The sequence below is a fragment of the Colletotrichum godetiae genome (genome assembly GCF_030913485.1).
Source record: "Colletotrichum godetiae strain CBS 193.32 chromosome Unknown BDP55scaffold_42, whole genome shotgun sequence".
NCBI lineage: Eukaryota > Fungi > Ascomycota > Sordariomycetes > Glomerellales > Glomerellaceae > Colletotrichum > Colletotrichum godetiae.
In genome coordinates this window covers 5953-23971 of record NW_026851290.1, presented here as the reverse complement: position 1 = coordinate 23971, position 18019 = coordinate 5953, and the positions used below count along the sequence as shown (strand labels likewise).

The following is an 18019-nucleotide window of genomic DNA, read 5'->3' as shown; positions in this document are numbered from 1 at the left end:
TTAAGATCGCGCCCTCACGGTGCTCATGGGTGTGGCAGACGTAGAGGGTCCAGAGTGGGAGTGGGAGTGAGAGTGAGAATGGGCGCCAGAAGGCCGACCCCTCTTAGGGTGGTGGTGAAGAGTACCAACGTCGTGCTTGCCTGGTCATAGTTAGTCAGCAACGGAAATTCACTTTGACACACATGAAAGGGCAACTCACCATCACAGCAGGCGCGCACGTTCTCGAGCCGGTCGGCATCCCGATCTTGTCTCTCAATAATCTCTCGGAGGTCTTCAGCACTGTCGTGCACCTCGCTCGCCTCGTAAATGCTTGGGGTCGGGGCCGCAGCGGAGCGGCTCCTCAGACTCGAGAAGGTGCCAAAGTAGCCACTAATCCTACCAGCCATGGTGGGTCTCTGAGCCTGAGCAATCGAGTGCTTGTTCGGTGTGAGCGTAGGTACGTTCATTGACATGTCGACTGCCGGAGACTGGTTGCGAGTTGTCCGTGAGTTGTATGATGACAGAGACGGAGGCGGCCTGGGACGGGCTGTGGAGTTGGTGCGGCGGCCGAATTGCGGGTTGAACTCGTCCACGTCAGCCTGGGTAATGGCACCGGCCATCTCTTCGACATCGGACTGGCCCTCGTCGGTTGTGCGAAGCAGGAGATACGACAACGCATTGAACCACGTCTCATGACGCTGACCAGTCGTGCAGGTAAACTTGATGGTTCTGCCGGGAGAGATGACGATCAAACTCTTGCGGTGCAGGCCGGGTGGCATTGGGTTGTCGTCGGTGACCACACGAACGGCCTCGATGGGCACACTCTTGCCGCGAAGCTCTTGGCGACCAGCAGTCGCCGGGTCACGGGAGCTCCAGTACAAAGTCCGAGTATACGGATGAACCCAGAAGTAGCGTCTGTGTCTGTTATCGGACATTTCTCCCCTACCGGCCTTGCGGGTGTACTTCCAGAGGTACTCGCCGATCATGGTCTGCGTGATGGCCTGGATCATGCGGGGATCGGTGTTAGGACCGAAGCCTGTTGCGGCAGCCAGCTCGGCTTGAGGGTTGAAACGGTGATCGATCTCAGAGACGAACGAAGACACCGAAGAGTGTCTGCTCATAGTAGACAACTTGGTCGGTGAATGAACCTCAGCGGTGCCGTACGCCGAACCAGCGCGCGTGCCACGAGCAACAGGCGTCGCCTTCATTGATGTCGAAATTGACAGCGGGGACTGCGGTCTGGCGGCGCCGTTGGGAGTCTGCGGTCGCTGGTTCCTCATGGCAGAGGCAGGCCACAAGGGGGGGCCCATAACCGCACTATGCGACGAGCCAGTTCTCGCAGCCTCAATGGCTTCCTTGTGGTTAGGCGGGAGAGGAGGTAGCGGTTGAGTCGGCGCGAGGTTGCTGTTCGCACTTCCTGGCCTTCTAAATGCTGTATCCATCTTGTTCTCGGTGGAGAAACTACTGAGACTGTCATGAGAGGGACGACGAATGCGAACGGTGCCAGGAGTGCTCGGGGTGCCGAAGCTCGACAACGACTTGTCGGACGTGTCCTTGGTCTTTGCGAGGAGCATCTCATCAATCGCCTCGGCGGTCAGGGAAGTTTGGGCGCCTGAGTCGGACATGGGGACGATGACCTTAGGTGCAGGGCGGCCGGTGGCGTTAGTTGAAATCTCCTTGAACGGCCGCTGAGATTCGGGAGTCTCGGACAGACGTTCGTCGCTAGGCGATTGCCGAGTGTCGTCCTCCGCAATAATAAGGCTGTCGGAGGCCTTGTTCTTTCCCCGACCAAAGACGGAGCTCATCAGAGCATTCTTGGAGGGCGTTCTTGGCGCATCCTTCTCATCGAATGGTGAATCCATGTTACGGGGAAGAATAAAAGCATCCCGCTTCGGGCTTCTGGGCGAGATGGGTTGCGTCTCAATTGACTCGATTGTGGAGAAACCGAAGCTGGGCTTGGGCGCCACGGTTTCGGGCGCCATAGCGGGCTCTACATGCTGAGACAATACCGATGAGAAGTCCAGAACAGGCTGAGGAGCAGCACGAGGCTCGACGTGCTCGGATGAGATATTCGAGTACGCGAGGAGTGCGGGCGGAGGAGCTGGAACCTCAGGCTCTGCCTTGGGCTCAATGTTCTCCGATGAGATGGAGGAGAGCGTCAGGGCTGGGGGCAACTGTGGCAACACCACCGGCTCTGCGACTGGCTCAATGTTTGCGAATGAGATCGAAGACATGGTAAGAGCTGGCGCAGGCTCTGCCTTGGGCTCGATGTTCTCGGAAGAAATTGACGTAAGGCTGAGTATCGGCGCGGGCACAATCACCTCAGGCTCTGCCTTTGGCTCGATGTTCTCAGCTGCAATAGACGAGAACGAAAGCGCCGGTACCTCTGGAATGATCTCGGGCTCGGCCTTGGGCTCTACGTCCTCGGCCACGATGGACGACAAGCTGAGAGCGGGAGGCAAGGCCTCGGGCTCTGCTTGAGGTTCCAGGTTGTGAGAGTACAGCGCCGAGAGGCTAAGTGTTGGCGCCGGTGGGACGACTTCAGGCTCTGCCTTGGGCTCGACATGCTCAGTGGCGATTGCTGAAAGACTGAGAGTGGGCACAACGACGGGGACTTCGGGCTCTTCTAGCGGCTCCACGTTTTCGGATGCAATGGATGAGAGACTGAGGGTCGGCGCTGGTGCTGAGATAGGCACCGGAATGGGAGCAGGGATCGCCGCGAGAGATCTGGACGTCTCAGGCTCTTCCTTGGGCTCAATGTGCTCGGACAAGAGGGCCGACAAGGTGAGGTCTGGCACCGGGATCGCGAGCTCTGGCTCCGCGACGGGCTCGAGGCTGTGTGCGTGCAAGGCAGAAAGGCTGAGAGCCGCGGGAGGAACCTCGGGTTCGGCTACCGGCTCCAAGTTGTGGGCGTGCAGCGCCGACAGGCTAAGAGCAGGAGGTGGCGTCTCAGGCTCAGCAACAGGCTCAAGGTTATGAGCATGCAAGGCCGACAATGACAGCGTCGGCGGGGGAATCTCGAGGTCGGCCACGGGCTCAAGGTTGTGGGCATGAAGAGCCGACAGACTCAGGACCGGAGGCGGCACCTCAGGCTCGGCCACGGGCTCGACCGCCTCTGAGAGGTAAGTCGAGATACTCAGGGTCGGAGGCAGGACCGGGGCTTCAGCCTTCGGCTCGACAATCTCCGATACAAGCGGAGTGAAAGCCAAAACGGGAGCCGGAACCTCGGGCTCTGCCTTGGGCTCAACAACTTCTGACACAAGGGATGTCATGGTCAGAGGAGCTGGAGCTGGAGGCGGCGTCGCGGGCTCGACGACTGGCTCGATATCCTGAGCGTCGATGGACGACAGACTGAGCTCGGGAGGCGGCGGCAGAACAAAGTGTTGCGGGCTAGATGGCGGCATGGGGAATTGTGCCAGCTTAGCATCCATATCCCGATCGTACTGAGCACCAGAGTCACTGTAAGACAGTGTAGATAACGGTCTGGAGCGCACTCCGTCGGTGGCATCGTCTTGGGACAAGTGACGGGCGACCTGGCTGGCGGCCATCATGGATGCCATTGACTCAACCTTGTCATCGTGAACAACGCTGACAGGGGACAACGGAGGCGACTCAATCATGGGCTCTGTCATCATACCAGAGTCGACCATCAAGGGCTTTGAAGCTGCAGCCGCTCTCTTAACAGGGTCCGTCATGCTGCCGGAGTTGACCGAGTCGTGAGCCAGAGTGGGAACTGCCGATGTGGATGTGGAATCGGCAGTGGCGGATCTAGCGCGGCTTGGTGTCTCTTCAATGCTCTCAGCGTCACTGGTCTCAAGCTCGCCGAGCTCTGCGAATAAGCTCTGGCCCTCTGTCGCCTGAGGTGTTCCGGTAGCGCTTCCTGTAGCAGCGCTGGCAGGGCTGCTCTGGAAGTTTGGCTCCTCGCTGACCTGCCTAGAACGGCGGTTCACCAGTCCTCGTCCCAGTCTGACACGCATGCGCTGGTTGTTGTACTGCGACGATGGCGTCCTGTACTCGATATACTCTTCATCCTCATCGGCTGAAGTTGATGCAGTGCTGTCGTACGAGTTTCGGCCTCCTCCCATTACAAGAGTCTGAGGACGCAGTCCACGACCCTTAGACGGGCTTTCTGTCTCAGTCTCGGTGTCATCGCCTCCAGAGAAGTCTTCCACGCCGGTCTGGAAGTCCTCCGTCTCCGTGCCACGCTCGTTGGCAGTCTCAAAGGCTGCGTCGCTAGTCTCGTTGGCAGTCTCGAAAGCGTCACTGACGTCGGTGAATTGGGGTCTGTAGCTGCTGCCGGGTCGGCTACCGGGTCTGCGGACGGTGGAGTTTGAGCGAAGAGTGGGTGAAGTTCTCGGGCTGCCAATCTCAGTGGCCTCTTCCCATTCGTTGTCGTCCTGGTAGACCTCGTTTCTGCTGCTACGGTGGCCGCCGAGCAAGCCGCGGGATGGCTTCTTGAACTCTCTCGACTCAACCTTGCGGGTGCGACGAGCAGGGGCGGGTGCGGCGTCAGTACGGAGCTTCTCCAACTCATCGCGCGTGTCCTGGAGGAGTCGCTTAAGCTCGAGCTTCTCGGTTTTCTCACGGTGAATAACAGTCTTTTGGCTCTGAATGGTTCGCTGGGCGTGCATCAGAGAGCTCTTGAGCGTCTCGGACTCCAGCATAGCGTGGCGAGGAGTACCCTTGATGGGCGAGGGCGGCGGTGAGTGCTCAGGAGTGAATCCGTCTGTCGCGGTCTCAAAGTCCTCGTCGCTAACGCCACGAACAAAGTCGCGATCGGACATACGGCCGCGCTGGACTGAAATGGCCTTGGCGAGCTCCGTGTTCTGGCTCATCAAATCGTCAACCTTTCTCCGCAAGGCATTTCTCTCGGTTTCCGCCGTGGCCGCGTTTCGCTTTGAAGTGGTCAAGTCGAGGTCGAGGTGCTTCACAGCTCGCTCATGTTCCTCGGCGAGCTTGGCAAGTGAGACCTTAGCATCATCGAGCTCCTTCTGCGCCGAGTTCTTCTCCACCTGGAGGACATTGAGGTTTTGGGTGAGCTTCTTCTCTCGATCGGCCGCGTCTTTTTGCGAAGCGATCAAGTCATGGACTTGAGTCTCGAGGTTCCAATTCTCGTCCTTGTACCGATTCTCGCTTTCGTCCAGAGTCTTAACACGTTGTTGAAAGTTCTCGTTTTCGATTTCAAGTTTGGACTTGTCGACCTTGATGTCGCGAAGCTCCTCGTCCTTTTCGGATAGGAGTGATTGAAGGTTGCGAACCTGGGCAATCAAGGATGTGCTGATTTCGGCGGCAAACTCGATATCGTGGATGCGATTGGCGGGCTGGTTTCTAACTTTGCGATTCGGGACACTGAGCTTACTAGGCGATCCGGTGGCCTGAATCTCGAGCTTCTCAAATTTGGATGGACTGACGGAGCGCTGTTGCATGGTCAGCCAGAACACACATGCGCCATTTGTGTTCGGCGCAAACTTACTCTTCCTATTCTTCCGTCAGGGACGTAGGGTGAACCTCCAGCGGCTTCATTGCTGGGGACTCTCTGCTTGGGCAAGAAAGCCCTGGCAGTCTCTCGAGCAACATCGTTGTACTCCTTCTCGATATCGGCGAGCTTGGTGCGCAACTCGGGAGCGAGTTCTCCTTCTGTTTCCTGCTCTTCCACTTCCTTCAATCGTTCTGCAAGTTCCTTGCGCTGGTGGACTAGTGCGGTTCCTAGCTTTCCGGCTTCGTCGAGGCGTCGTTCGGTATCTGCAATGTGTGCTTGTAATGCGCGCTTCGCCTGGCCTGGCGATGAGCTGAAGGATTGGCTGTCGTAGGTAGAGTAGCGATTGTGGGCTGGACCGGGCGGGGATACGAAAGGATCGTTCATATCCGCTTCAGCAGGCGGCAGATGGGGTTTATCGACGGCGAGTGAGGTAGCCATGCTGGGTGAGAACAATGGGGGATGCCGCCGTCAGATGCGTCGTGGCGACATCCAGTGCACGTATCCGCGGAGCAGCGTTGTCGTCGTCGACTTGTCGGTCTCGGTCGCTTGGTGGTGTGGTTGTAAACAGACAGTTGTGTTGTCGCAATTATCGGCCGAGTCAAGCAAGCTTGTGGAAATAGCCGGTACCGAACGGGGGATAGGGTGACCTGAGGTAATGAGCTGCAACACAAGCGCGGGGCGTGCAGAGCCGGCTGCCGTGTACAGAAGGGCGAGATGTCGTCACCCACGTGGGAGGGAAAAACCCAAGAGGAAGAGAGGGAAAAACGAGAGAAGGTGAAAAAGAGAAGGAAGCCGAGGAATTGAAGGCGCAAGTCGGGGCTGGTCGCAAAGGGAAGTAGGTGGAAGAGAGTGGTGTTGACTGGGGTGCGTGATGTTTTTTGTTGACGTTGACGGGGGACTTTGTTGTTTGTGTTCCCCTCCCACAGCTGAGGTGACCTAAGGTAGGAAGGACAGAGGAGTGGACAGCGACTGCGGTGCGGTGCGATGGATTGTTGTGTTGTTGACTGGAATGCGGTCCCCAGTGGTTCCTTACTGCGTACGCAGACGCAGGCGCAGGCGCAGGCGGGTTCAATGTTGTGTGTGAGGATGGTCCTATGGAGCGATGGTTAGGTCCTGCAGAAAAAATGCGCTACGCGACCAGTAGAAGCAAGGCAGTGCCTGTCGGCTTTGTTGTTTGGCCTTGAGTATCTGCACGGGGGATGCAGCTAAGAGGATGGGACGGGGTGGTGGGATGAGCTAGACGCGCCCGCACCTTTTTCCCTTGTGGTTGCTCTTGTTTTTGCGCCAGAACTTCAGGTTGGCGCTGTATTTTTTGGGGTGTCTATTTTTTCTCTCTTCTCTTTCGTCCCTTGTTTTTTTGTTCTTTTTTTCCCTTCTTGACACACAGACACTTTAACGTACCTTTTTAGAAAGCCGCAGGATCCGTTGGGCAGAAGAAAGAACCAGACGATGGAAGGTTTTAGAACCTAGATGCGGTAGGTGCTTTGGAGAACGAACGACCGGGGTTTGTTGGTGTGTGTGTGTGTGTGTGTGTGTGTGTGTGTGTGTGTGTGTGTGTGTGTGTGTGTGTGTGTGTGTGTGTGTGTGTGTGTGTTGTGTGACTGTGTGCTGTGCAAAGAGCGGCCTATGTCCGGGGAAAGGGACAGTGAGAAACAAAAACGGCGGCAAAGAATAAGACAATAGTATTATTAGGGGAAGGTCTGCCGTTTCCCGTGAGTCTCGGCGGATAGAGGCGAAGGATGCCAGGGGAGAAAAAGCAAATGAGCTGGCGTGTTCGAAGAGCGCTGAGGTCTCAGTTGAGGATATTCTGCAGTTGACTACGGGCCGGTAATACGAGGTGAGCGAGCGCGGCGGTGAACAGTGACGAGACGGAACCGTTGGGGGTACCCCTCTGACTCTCTCCGGGTAAGTAGCTAAGTTCTACCCACGGTAAAGTAAGGTAAAGTAGCGCCAGGTGGTATTGGCTGAAGTAGAGTCGCAAACCGATCGGTCGGGAAGATTGTCGTGTAGCGGAGCGCGGAGGAGGAGGCGGCGGCGGCGGCGGCGGCGGCAGACGGAGGGAGGCGCGAAGGGAAGGACCAAAAGCTAGGTAAGAAAGAACAAAACGGGTATTGGCCCGTGGTAACGTAGTGAGGGAATAAGGTCGGGTAGCTGCAGGTAAGATACCTGTTCGTTTTTTTAGGGCGGTTGTAGGGAAGGTGGGAGTAACTAGTAACAAAAGCTTGAATAGAAAAAAAAGGCAGTGTAAATTAGAATGAAAAAAAGAAAAAAAAACCGAAGTGAAAAGAAGGATGGGATGCCCCCGAACCAGCGCGGAAAGCAGAAGAACAAGAGGGAGGTCCAAGTCGCGATAATGAAGGCGATAGACAATTACGTCTTCGTCTTTATTCGGCAACAGGGCTCTTCTTTCCTGTGACGCTGTTTGGTTGCTGGTCTTGTGTCTTATTCACCTGGTGCGATCCTCCAAATTGAATGGAAGAATCGAGGTCGCAGAGGAACAACGAGGTCGATTCCCGTCTGAAGTGGGTGACGCGACCGGATGGAAAGCACAAGAAGGAGGGACGAAGGTGACGGTCGGCGGGTGTCGGCGTCGGCAAAGAGAAAGAGACAGACACACGACGGACGACGAGGAGGGGAAAGGGAGGAGAAGGAGGGATAGAGGGAGAGAAGGTGGAAGGGGTTAGTAATTAATTTGGGAAAAGGGCAAAGTCGCGAAAGAGAGAAGGAGGAAAGTGGAATGAGGGACTCTCAAGTATCCTCAATCTTCATACATTCATACGTTCATTCATTACCTTACACAATCCACACTTCCACCACATACATAGGCACTACGTAGAAGTAGAAGATTCGCAACAAGGGCATTGTTATTCACTACGTATTACTGCGTAGCTATGCGCTTCTTCCCCTTCACGCGTTACGGCATGCGTGCACAACTACAAGTGATTTTAGACCAGGTGGCCAGGAGTTCAGGACCCAGAAGAAGTGTGGTTTAGACGAGAATTGTGTTTCCCCCCATCTCCTGACTGGGAATAGCAACAGGCGAGACCCATCTCAACGATATCCATTTTATACCTGTTCCTGAGCCTGTGCCTGTCAAATCCCCCCTCATGCCTGTCCAGAACGCAGGGTGCCACTGGGTGCTTGCCAGGTCTCGCTGTCTTTTGGGTTCCACCGTGGAGCTGCAGAATGCCTGCACCTATGACTGTGCAACTGCACAACTTCGGGTACCTGACAGTTTGCCTTGCAACTGCTCCATTCGTGCCATTTGCAGACGTTCGAGGATGGTGGGAAATGGTCTTGTCGTACGGGTGCTTATCGATAATGTGCTCACAACCCCAGCCGGGGCGCGCACGCTTGAAGCCGGTGATCAACTGACAGCAGCTCAACAACACATCATCACACTAGCAATGCCTAGTTTTCCGTGCTCTGCTTAAGCCGCACCTTACTTTTGTATCCGTACTCCGTACACTTGAATGGAGTATGGTATCCGTCCCATTGATCTGCCGTACTACTATCTACCCGTTCTATGTAAATCCACCTTTGGCTGGATCAACTACCCAGGCGTACGGCTGATCACCTGTCCACCATCGTCATCATCGTCGGCCAGCGCAGCTCTCCTCATAAGAAAGCCCTCAATTTCAACATGCCTTAGCGAAGACCACTGGGGTCCATTCATCAAGGCGTAGCAAAGCCACTGGGGCGGTATTTGCAGGGACGAGAAAACAGGGAGATCAGCTCAAGATTACGGGCAATGCACAGCATGGGGGCTCTGCCACTCTGCGGCCTCGGAAACAGATGCAGGAGGTGAGCTTATTCAGTCAGCTTCCTAGGATAGGCAACGACCTACTGCATGCAGAAGGCCAGCTTCATACAAGTAGTCCAAAGTCAACTTGTGGCTTCGATGTGCAGTTGTTTTCTTGTTTTACCATGGCCTCATGCACCACCCAGGAGGCGTCTCCATTCGTTCATCCAATGCCGTTGTTTCCCCCAGCCAGAGGCGCTCTGCGTGGCCGCCGCTACTACATCCGCATTTGTAGCCAATCCAGACGGCCCATTCCAACAACACGGCAGCATTCTCTCACGTACACGGCACACAGCACAGTGAGGGTTCTCAAGAACAGCATCTGAGCATCCGTCCCGACCCCATCAAAGAATACGGCTCGCTCCCTAGCTGGTGCGGATACATATCCTCATGCAAGCAATCAGTCATGTCATATCGCAGGGCATGGCATCGCATGACATCGGCAAGGCATCGGCCATCCATCGTCGCCCATCTATGGCCTCTTCCCCGCCAATCCATACCGCCATATTGCATCGCTTCAAAACAATGAAGACGCGCCCAGATGTTTCTTTGGGGTAAACTCGTTTTGGTCGCATAACTTTGGCCAATCTTAGCTCGAACCCACCACGAGCCAGCGCTAACCCAGCTGGGAAGCTCATCCCTGTAACCTACCCTCGAAGTCTCTCTTGTTTCTGACCAATCATTCCCTGGTCTTCCAGCCTCCCGATTTTCCTGACTGGCAGCTGGACTCGGCGCCGCCCCAGAACGCTAAACCCTTTCCATCCAGCATCTGATTGGTTTCGCGCTTTGCTACGGGTCACTCGCGCAAGCCACGCAATTTGTCAGCCCTGTGGCTTGACTTGATCATTCTAGAAGGCATTCTTGAATCCGAGTGTTGGTGAGTGATCGCCATCTAAGCTAAAGAAGTTGACCAAGGGTAACCCCAAACTTCTCTCTCAACTACCGACCTTGCCTAGCCCTAGCTGCGGATCATCAAAGACTTTCTGGGCATCCTCTACCAACGAAATCAGAATCTTCTATCCATATTCAAACGCAGACGCATACCCGCCAACGAGACCCAGATCAAACATGGCCGACAGCGCCCCAGCAACAGATGCGCCCGTCGCCATCTTCAAGCGACGCGGCGCAAAGGGCAAAGCCAACATCCGCAAGAGACCCGCTACACCACCGCCCGCGAATAGTGATTCCGATTCCGACTACTCATCCTCCGAAGACGAAGCAGGCCAGCGGGTCAAGAGGCGGAAGACAAAGGCAGGCGCCATCACGGCCTCATCTAAAGACAACGCCAAGTCAAAACAAGACCTTTCCGCCACAGTCTTTACCGCCGATCGCAGTGTACCCATATCAGACTCCAACGATGCCACGAAACAAAGCAACTGGTACGACGAGGACGGCAAGGACGCTCTTTCATCAAAGAACCTGCTAGGTAGCACGCGAGCTGTCGCAAAGACCTCACAGGCCCCCGACGGAACATACAAGGGCCTGGCGAACCAGACATCATTCATCACGAAGAATCCAGATGCGCCAAATAAAACGGTTGGCCCAATCAAGGCGCCCACGAATATCAGAACCATCACAGTCACCGATTTCGCCCCAGACGTTTGCAAAGACGTAAGTGGTCCTTCATGTCACCTCCTAAAGTCATTGATACTAACCATGTTTAGTACAAACAAACCGGATTCTGTGGTTTTGGCGACAACTGCAAATACCTACACGCAAGAGAAGATTATAAGCAGGGATGGCAGCTCGACAAGGAGTGGGAGAACGTCACGAAGGGGAAGAAGAACATTGCGGGAACCGTCGTTGCCAGCGCAGACCGCACCAAAGCCGATGACGATGACGACGACGAGGAAGCCATGTTGGAGAACATCCCATTCGCTTGCATCATCTGTAGGGAGCCGTACAAGGCGCCGGTCATCACGAGGTGTGGTCACTACTTCTGCGAGCCCTGCGCGTTGAAGAGGTATAGGAAGGACCCTACGTGCGCCGCGTGCGGATCAGGGACAAATGGCGTTTTCAACGGGGCGTCGAGGTTAAAGAAGTTGCTGGATCGCAAGAGAGAGCGCGCGGCGAAGAGGCGGCAGGAGGCGATAGAGGCAGGGGAGGAGGTTAGTAGTGAGGAGGAGGAGGAATAGGATGCTAGGATTAAGAGATACCACAGCCTTGTAGCGGCTGAATACTACATTTCTCTAGACATGATGCCCATGAGAAAGAAGCTTCCATGACGCTCCGTCCTAGTCCAAGTGGCATAATGAAACTGCCGAGGGCGGCCACCCTCGAAGCAAGAATGGCAATTTCTTTATCAGATATTCTCTTGTTCCTCTTCCACCAACTTTGTCAAGCTATGTACGGAATCGAAAGCAGGAATAACACAACTCCAAAATGGGGTATGCAAGAGAGTTCCATCATCTACCAGTCCACGAGGCCTGAGTTTCAGGCTGGATCAGAGGCAGCCTGTGCTGGAGCAAAACAGCTCTTACCAACGCGATCCGTGCCCTTCCACCGGTTTCAATGGCGCAATTGTATTGAGGTAGCTGCCGTTTGCCGTAGCGGATTACTTCAGTACCGCACCATAATGTTAAGTATGGAAGGTAGCTTGGATCTAACGGCCGATAAGATAAGCAGATCGACCAGGCAGGCGGCAACCCCGCCACCATCTTCCCTGTCCAATCGTGAGACAACCCCGCCATCCATGTGATCGCCCTGAACAGCTGCCACGAGCTTGATTCCCAGTCATCGACATCAGGCGGAACTACGACAAACTACATCATTCTGAGAGCCGGCGGAGGACTAGGCTGTCTTTCTTACCCTTACCAAACAACATCCTTCTCATCAGCAAGATATACTTAAGACGACCGCAAAACACGAAGCAACTAAACACTTAGAGACCATCGATACCTTCAACACACGACGTCACCGACTCGAGACACCGAAGCTTTTCCCCCACGGTACAGCCCGACGTTGAACCATGAATCTCCTCTACTCGACCGTCAACACGCTCCGCGACCGGTACACGCCGGTGTCGCACAAGTCCACCTTCCGCCAGACGGGCCAAATCACCCCCGAAGAGTTCGTCGCCGCGGGCGACTACCTAGTCTACAAGTTCCCGACCTGGTCCTGGGGCGACGCCGACGCCGATAGCCGTCGCGTCAGTTACCTGCCTCCTGGGAAGCAGTTCCTCGTCACGCGCAACGTCCCCTGCAACCGCCGACTCGACGACGACTTTGCCGGCGACGCGGGCCACGAGGAGGCCGTCGTGGAGGGCGGCAAGAGCTCCGGGGCCGGCGACGATGATGAGGATGGCTGGCTTCGCACCGGCGGTCTGGCGAGCTCGCAACCGCTCAAGGTGAAGGAGGTGCGGACGGTGGACGACTCGGGAAATGTGGGAGACCGGGAGGTTGTGGAGGATGACGACGAGATTCCGGACATGGAGGATGAAGATGACGACGAGGCCATCATCCGGGATGCGGGAGACAACGGAAAGAACAGGTAGGGATCATTCTTTGCCCGTGTTGTCGAGAAGATGTTGCTAACCCTCTCCGCGTTCAACAGCGGCCGGCGGACATACACCCTCTACATCATGTACTCAACGTACTACCGCACACCCCGCCTCTACCTCTCGGGCTACTCCCCCAACGGCCAGCCGCTGCCGCCGCACGCCATGATGGACGACATCGTGGGCGACTACAAGGACAAGACGGTGACGCTCGAGGACTTCCCTTTCTTCGCCAACAACATCAAGATGGCGAGCGTTCACCCGTGCAAGCACGCGTCCGTGATGAAGACGATGCTCGACCGCGCCGATGGGGCGCTGCGCATCCGACGCGAGAAGCTGCGCGCGGGCAAGGCCGTCGGCGGGGACCAGGGGATGGAAGGGCTCGTTGACGAGCTGGGGAAGCTGGATGTCAAGGATGCGCAGGCCGCTGCTGATAAGGACGGTGAGTGGGAGGAGGTTGAGCAGAGCGAGGTTGACGAGCAGGAGGTTGCGATTCGGGTGGATCAGTATCTGGTTGTTTTCCTTAAGGTATGTTTCTTTTTCTCTATTCGTAGAGAATTCGCAGGAGTGATGATGATGCTAACTTGTCGCAGTTCATGGCCAGCGTCACACCTGGTATCGAGCACGATTTCACAATGGGAGTGTAGTTGGGCGGATTTTTCCGTCTGCTTCTCCCTCGAGGGTTTTTTTCTTTTCCTTTTTCTCTCATGGGCATGTCTTTGGGCAACGGGTGTGTTGGGCGACGATGGGCTTCTTTTCCTTATGTCATTGGATTACGGGGGAATTAGATTATGGAACTTGGCCAAATGGCGACTTGAGGAGAATTCAATAGACTACAAAGTCGAGACGGTATAAAATCCGCATTTTATTCTTACGTTTGACGTTGTGTGCGTGAGATGTCTTGAGCTGTGTGAGTGTCTGGGCATGCCTGGTGTTCAGCACAGTGATCTTCCTTGTGTTTGTTACAGGAGATATAGTCTAGGGTATAAACTGTAACGGTGCCGTTCCTGATTTACTCGGTTCGGACGAGGCGACGCCTCATCCTTCTGTGTGGGCAGTAGGTAAGAGCTCACGTTGGGACTATGTCGGTGCTTTGAGAGGATGAAGTTGTTCGGACGTTATTGTATAGGTTTCTGGTTTGGGTTGGATCTCGGTGAGGTTGGTAACAGCTTGCTATCGAAGTATGCCTTCTACTGCCGAGGATGCTAGGTAGCTGTTTCAATCTTGCCAATGACCTGATGATCAGTTTACTGGATATAAGGACTTGCTATAGCAAGGAGACTTCAGCAGCCTTCCATCTGGATGGCATCACCTATCAGACGCCTATCTAGGCACGGGGGAGAGAAATTGAGCATCGACTTGAGGAATCGAGGTACCGCTTTCAGCGGACATGGAATTCAGCCACGGACAAACTCACCGCCTTCCTCCTACCTTGGCCTGTGAACCCGTGATGTTTCTTGAAGTTCTTCGATTCGCTGGGTTTCATCTGCTTGTGAGCCATGAGATTATTTGGAAGTAGTAGTAGTAACCTGGCATGGAGTCGTCAGGTGTTGGTGATCTTGGAGTGGGCATGAAGCAGGGCAGAAGAAATAGAAGATATACTGAATGCAGAAGGCTCAGAACTCGAACATGTGATGGTAGTAGATTTTTAACAAATTTGCAGGGGAGTAAGGTGGTGAGGCCTTCATGCCTGGAGGCATGGTCTCTCTTTTCTGGGTATCTGGAGGAAGCAGTGCGGGTTAAAGGACAAATGGTATAAATATCCGACTGCTCTGCCCAGTCAACTTTGAGAGACAACAACGTGGATCGCTTCTCACGATAACTCTGGATTCCGGCCCGGTGGTCGGTAAGAGAAACCCGCCACAATGACATGGAGTGTGAGTCGTCTTTCTTGACACGGTTTACTACTCATGTCGGGTTGTTCCAGGTGAAGGCATTATTCCCTTTCCGGCTGAAATCATCACTGTCTAGAGTGTATTCAACAGCCATCAAACGCCAGAGAGGAGTGATTGTAGCTGCTTGAAGCCTTTGTCTTGTATAGCTAAGTTAAGCGGAGCGGCAGCAGGCGCAACGACAGGCACAGTAGCAGGCTGAGCAGATTGCCATTCCGCATGTCAATCCAAGGCTTCTGGCGGCGCGCCTGGATTCTCTCCTAGTCCTGAACAGACGTATAACGAGATGATTGAGATGATCTGAAAAGGTGGCAGCAAAGTTTATAAGAGAATATCACTCCCTCATCCAAAACAAGACTCAAAAGCCTCCAAGCACCTTTAGGAACGACTCAAGGTTTCTTCACTTCAATGTTGAAGATCATCTTCATAGTGTCCTCGTCAATGGTACAGTCTTTCACTGCTCCTTTGTGAGACCTTATAACATAACGGAAAATTTATCAAAACCTATTGCTTACTCATAAGTAGAGTTACTAGCGAAGGCGCTTTGAACTTCAATTATCACTGCCTAAAAAGAATTTAATAGGTATCAAACGTACGAGGAGCGATAGAGCTACTCAAGACCTTTTGTTGCTTTGTAAAACTAGAGGGAGCTGGTTCCCGTAAGAGTTCCACAGCCCAAGACAATCCGTTGCAAGACTCGCTCATCATGGCCGGGGTAAACAGGCGTCCATCATCCAGGATATCAGTGAATTCCAGAGACAAGCATATAAAGCATATGTACAACACTCGCTTTATAATATTTACCTTGGCGATCAAAGTGCGTGGATGAAGAGCTCTTTTGAAAGGTTCAAATCTCGATCCATTACCACGTTGAGGATATAGACAGCACTACGTTCCAATGCAACTAAATCGGTAAATAAGGTCAGGTAAAGAAGACTCAGGCGTCTTCAGTCAATTATGTGGAAGACCCTACCCCAGTGCATAACTATTGCCAAGAAAGAGTACAAGTGGAGTTTTCAGGACCAGTGATTCCATCTGGCCCCTGGAAGATTCGTGTGTTAGGTTATTGAAGATGACGAGGAAACTATCTTTGATCTTTTCTCTTTGTCGTAAGATATGTCGGACGTCACGATGGAGAGGAAGAGAGTCTCTGGAAGAACCTCATGGTGCTTGATATCCTAGGGATATCTGGAGAGTTCCAGCGACTTGCCTCTTAGTGAGAGGAATCCAGAGCACGTGGAGCGTGGCTCTGCCGTTGGAAGTCCTGACCCTTCTTGGCCAGTGTCTATAGTATGAGGCAAGCACTGCATTGACACCGTCGAATTAGGGTAATCTAGAAGTTGAGGGCAGAGAAACATTCATCTCTGACCATTAGTCAACGTCTGCAATTATAGACCCAGGATAGTTCCCTTGTTAGCCAAGTGCGCATTCCGAGAACTTGCCTCGAGCATAGCTCATTCTACGGCCAAGAAAGGAACTGCTTGCTTCCCCTCATTAGCTGCTTTACCTAGAACAGTCAACATCAGAAAGTGAAATCAAGAAGAGCCAACCGAAGTTCAAACGCAAGACTCTCCAAGACTGCAGAGCATCACACACCGATCAAGACCTTGCAACTCCCACATTTCCCTCGATCACTAGAACCTAGATCTGCTATCATAATGAGAGGTATAATGAACTACTCATGCGTGATGCAATAGGTACTTACCTGGGGTCAGGCTGATGAACGACTACTGGCAACTGAAGCTGGGTTTCGATGTAGCCAAAGACGTTCCATCACCCGGATTGCCCCAGCGAGCCTAAACTTGGATAAATCACAAACACAAAGAAAGAGAGAGAGAGGGAGAGACGGAGAAAGCGGGGTGGGGGCTGAACATGTAATCATCTCATAGCCCTCACGGCACCAAGTCTCCTCGTCTCCTCTGCCTTGTAGACTAAACACATCAAGACTCACGACGGATTGGTTCCACCTCTCACATCGAGGGCCAAAATAACCGAAGGGCAAAGCTCTTACAACGGGGCAAGACAACGCGGGGAATAGATCCATCTATACAATCTCAACCTTTATTCACGGGGGAAGAAGCTGGTCATCATCAGGTGATGCCGTGATGATATACCTCAAATAACAGCTCAATGTTCTCTAGTCTTACAACCATGATGCCTCCACGTCATTAAACTACTTTACGGCCTTATGAACCCCCTAGCGACTACCCTAGCCGCAGAATATCGTCCAAGATCCAGTTAATGTAGATGTCAACCATCACTCCACATCCAAGCTACACAGTAGAAACACATATTCGTAGAAGCAACCCTTGTCATACGCATGGATCTCGGAAAGTAACAGCTCAAGATTCAAGACCTCACTGGTCGCCTCTATCCTTGTGTTCAAAGACTGCTGCGAGGGGGACGAGGTATAACCATAGTCAAGCAAGGTCTACCCAGCGCAGTACAAACACGAACGGTATCATCACTTGACCAAATTCACCTCATCTCCCAGCCGACCTCACTACCGAAGGCCTAATGAAGCTTCCTCCTAAGAAGATATCGAGCTACATCAATGGATACGTTCTTCACCGACTCCCACATCCAACCGAGCCTCAGGATCTAGCACGGTATCACCTTCCCTCGTATCGTATGAACCTCCCCCATGAAGCCAGAGAGAAAGGGAAATGCTCACGCCGAGTGGAAAGAGCCTTATATGTTACAGTAATAATCCCAACATACCTGTGCCCTACCTCTACTTCATCCAGTACTACATTTCTCACGCCAACCCATATTCACAATAACCCCTTAAAAGCAAGACATGTCCCCATGCCTTACCAAGAGAAACCCATAAGACGGGAAGGAAGCAGAAAACCCTAGACCTCAAAGTTTCATCGCCCGCAAAACGCCACGTCCAAGTCTATACTCCCCATTCCCGGAGCGTCCCAACCAGATATTCTCTCAGTCTAGTTACCCCGCTGTCTTCCCAGACAGTGAGCTCTGCTACACCTAGACAGCAGTAAGCTATCAATGTACGCATCCCGGAATCAAGCAAATCAGCATTACCAGTTGCAGCCACATATACAGCCAGAACCGGACCTCCAGCTATAATTACAACTAAAGCTACACCTCCCGGACGATCCACGCCTTTATCCGAGGTCACCTACGAATGTATTCCCACCTAAACCACCAAGGGACACGAGAAAAACATGACCGAGAGGACATGTACGACCGGAAGCCATACCCGGACGACAATGAAGACATCTGTCCATCCTCCCGTCCTCAACAAACAACAGTACCGAGATATAAGCAAAACCGCTCCGGGAACCGGAGTGACGTTCCCCGGGCTGCGCGTCCTCCCACCCCCCAACCGCGCACAGTCTGCAATCAGC

The 18019-nt window shown here is 53.7% G+C and overlaps 3 protein-coding genes across 3 annotated transcripts; 2 read left to right on the top strand and 1 right to left on the bottom strand.

Annotated features, from left to right (window-relative positions):
• Positions 1-5896, bottom strand: BDP55DRAFT_731801 (PH domain-containing protein; the record flags this gene model as incomplete). The annotated part of the gene is made up of 3 exons (XM_060579861.1): positions 1-140; positions 200-5396; positions 5453-5896. 3 exons carry the CDS (start codon positions 5894-5896, stop codon positions 1-3), a joined length of 5781 nt encoding a protein of 1926 aa, XP_060425908.1.
• A 4432-nt stretch (positions 5897-10328) lies between these two features.
• BDP55DRAFT_559331 (uncharacterized protein) lies at positions 10329-11395 on the top strand (the record flags this gene model as incomplete). Its single annotated transcript, XM_060569894.1, has 2 exons — positions 10329-10871; positions 10925-11395. The coding sequence occupies 2 exons, from the start codon at positions 10329-10331 to the stop codon at positions 11393-11395; spliced, it is 1014 nt and encodes a 337-aa protein (XP_060425907.1).
• An 833-nt stretch (positions 11396-12228) lies between these two features.
• BDP55DRAFT_559409 (autophagocytosis associated protein) lies at positions 12229-13403 on the top strand (the record flags this gene model as incomplete). The annotated part of the gene is made up of 3 exons (XM_060569899.1): positions 12229-12749; positions 12813-13284; positions 13350-13403. The coding sequence occupies 3 exons, from the start codon at positions 12229-12231 to the stop codon at positions 13401-13403; spliced, it is 1047 nt and encodes a 348-aa protein (XP_060425906.1).
• Between the last annotated feature and the right edge of the window lie 4616 nt (positions 13404-18019).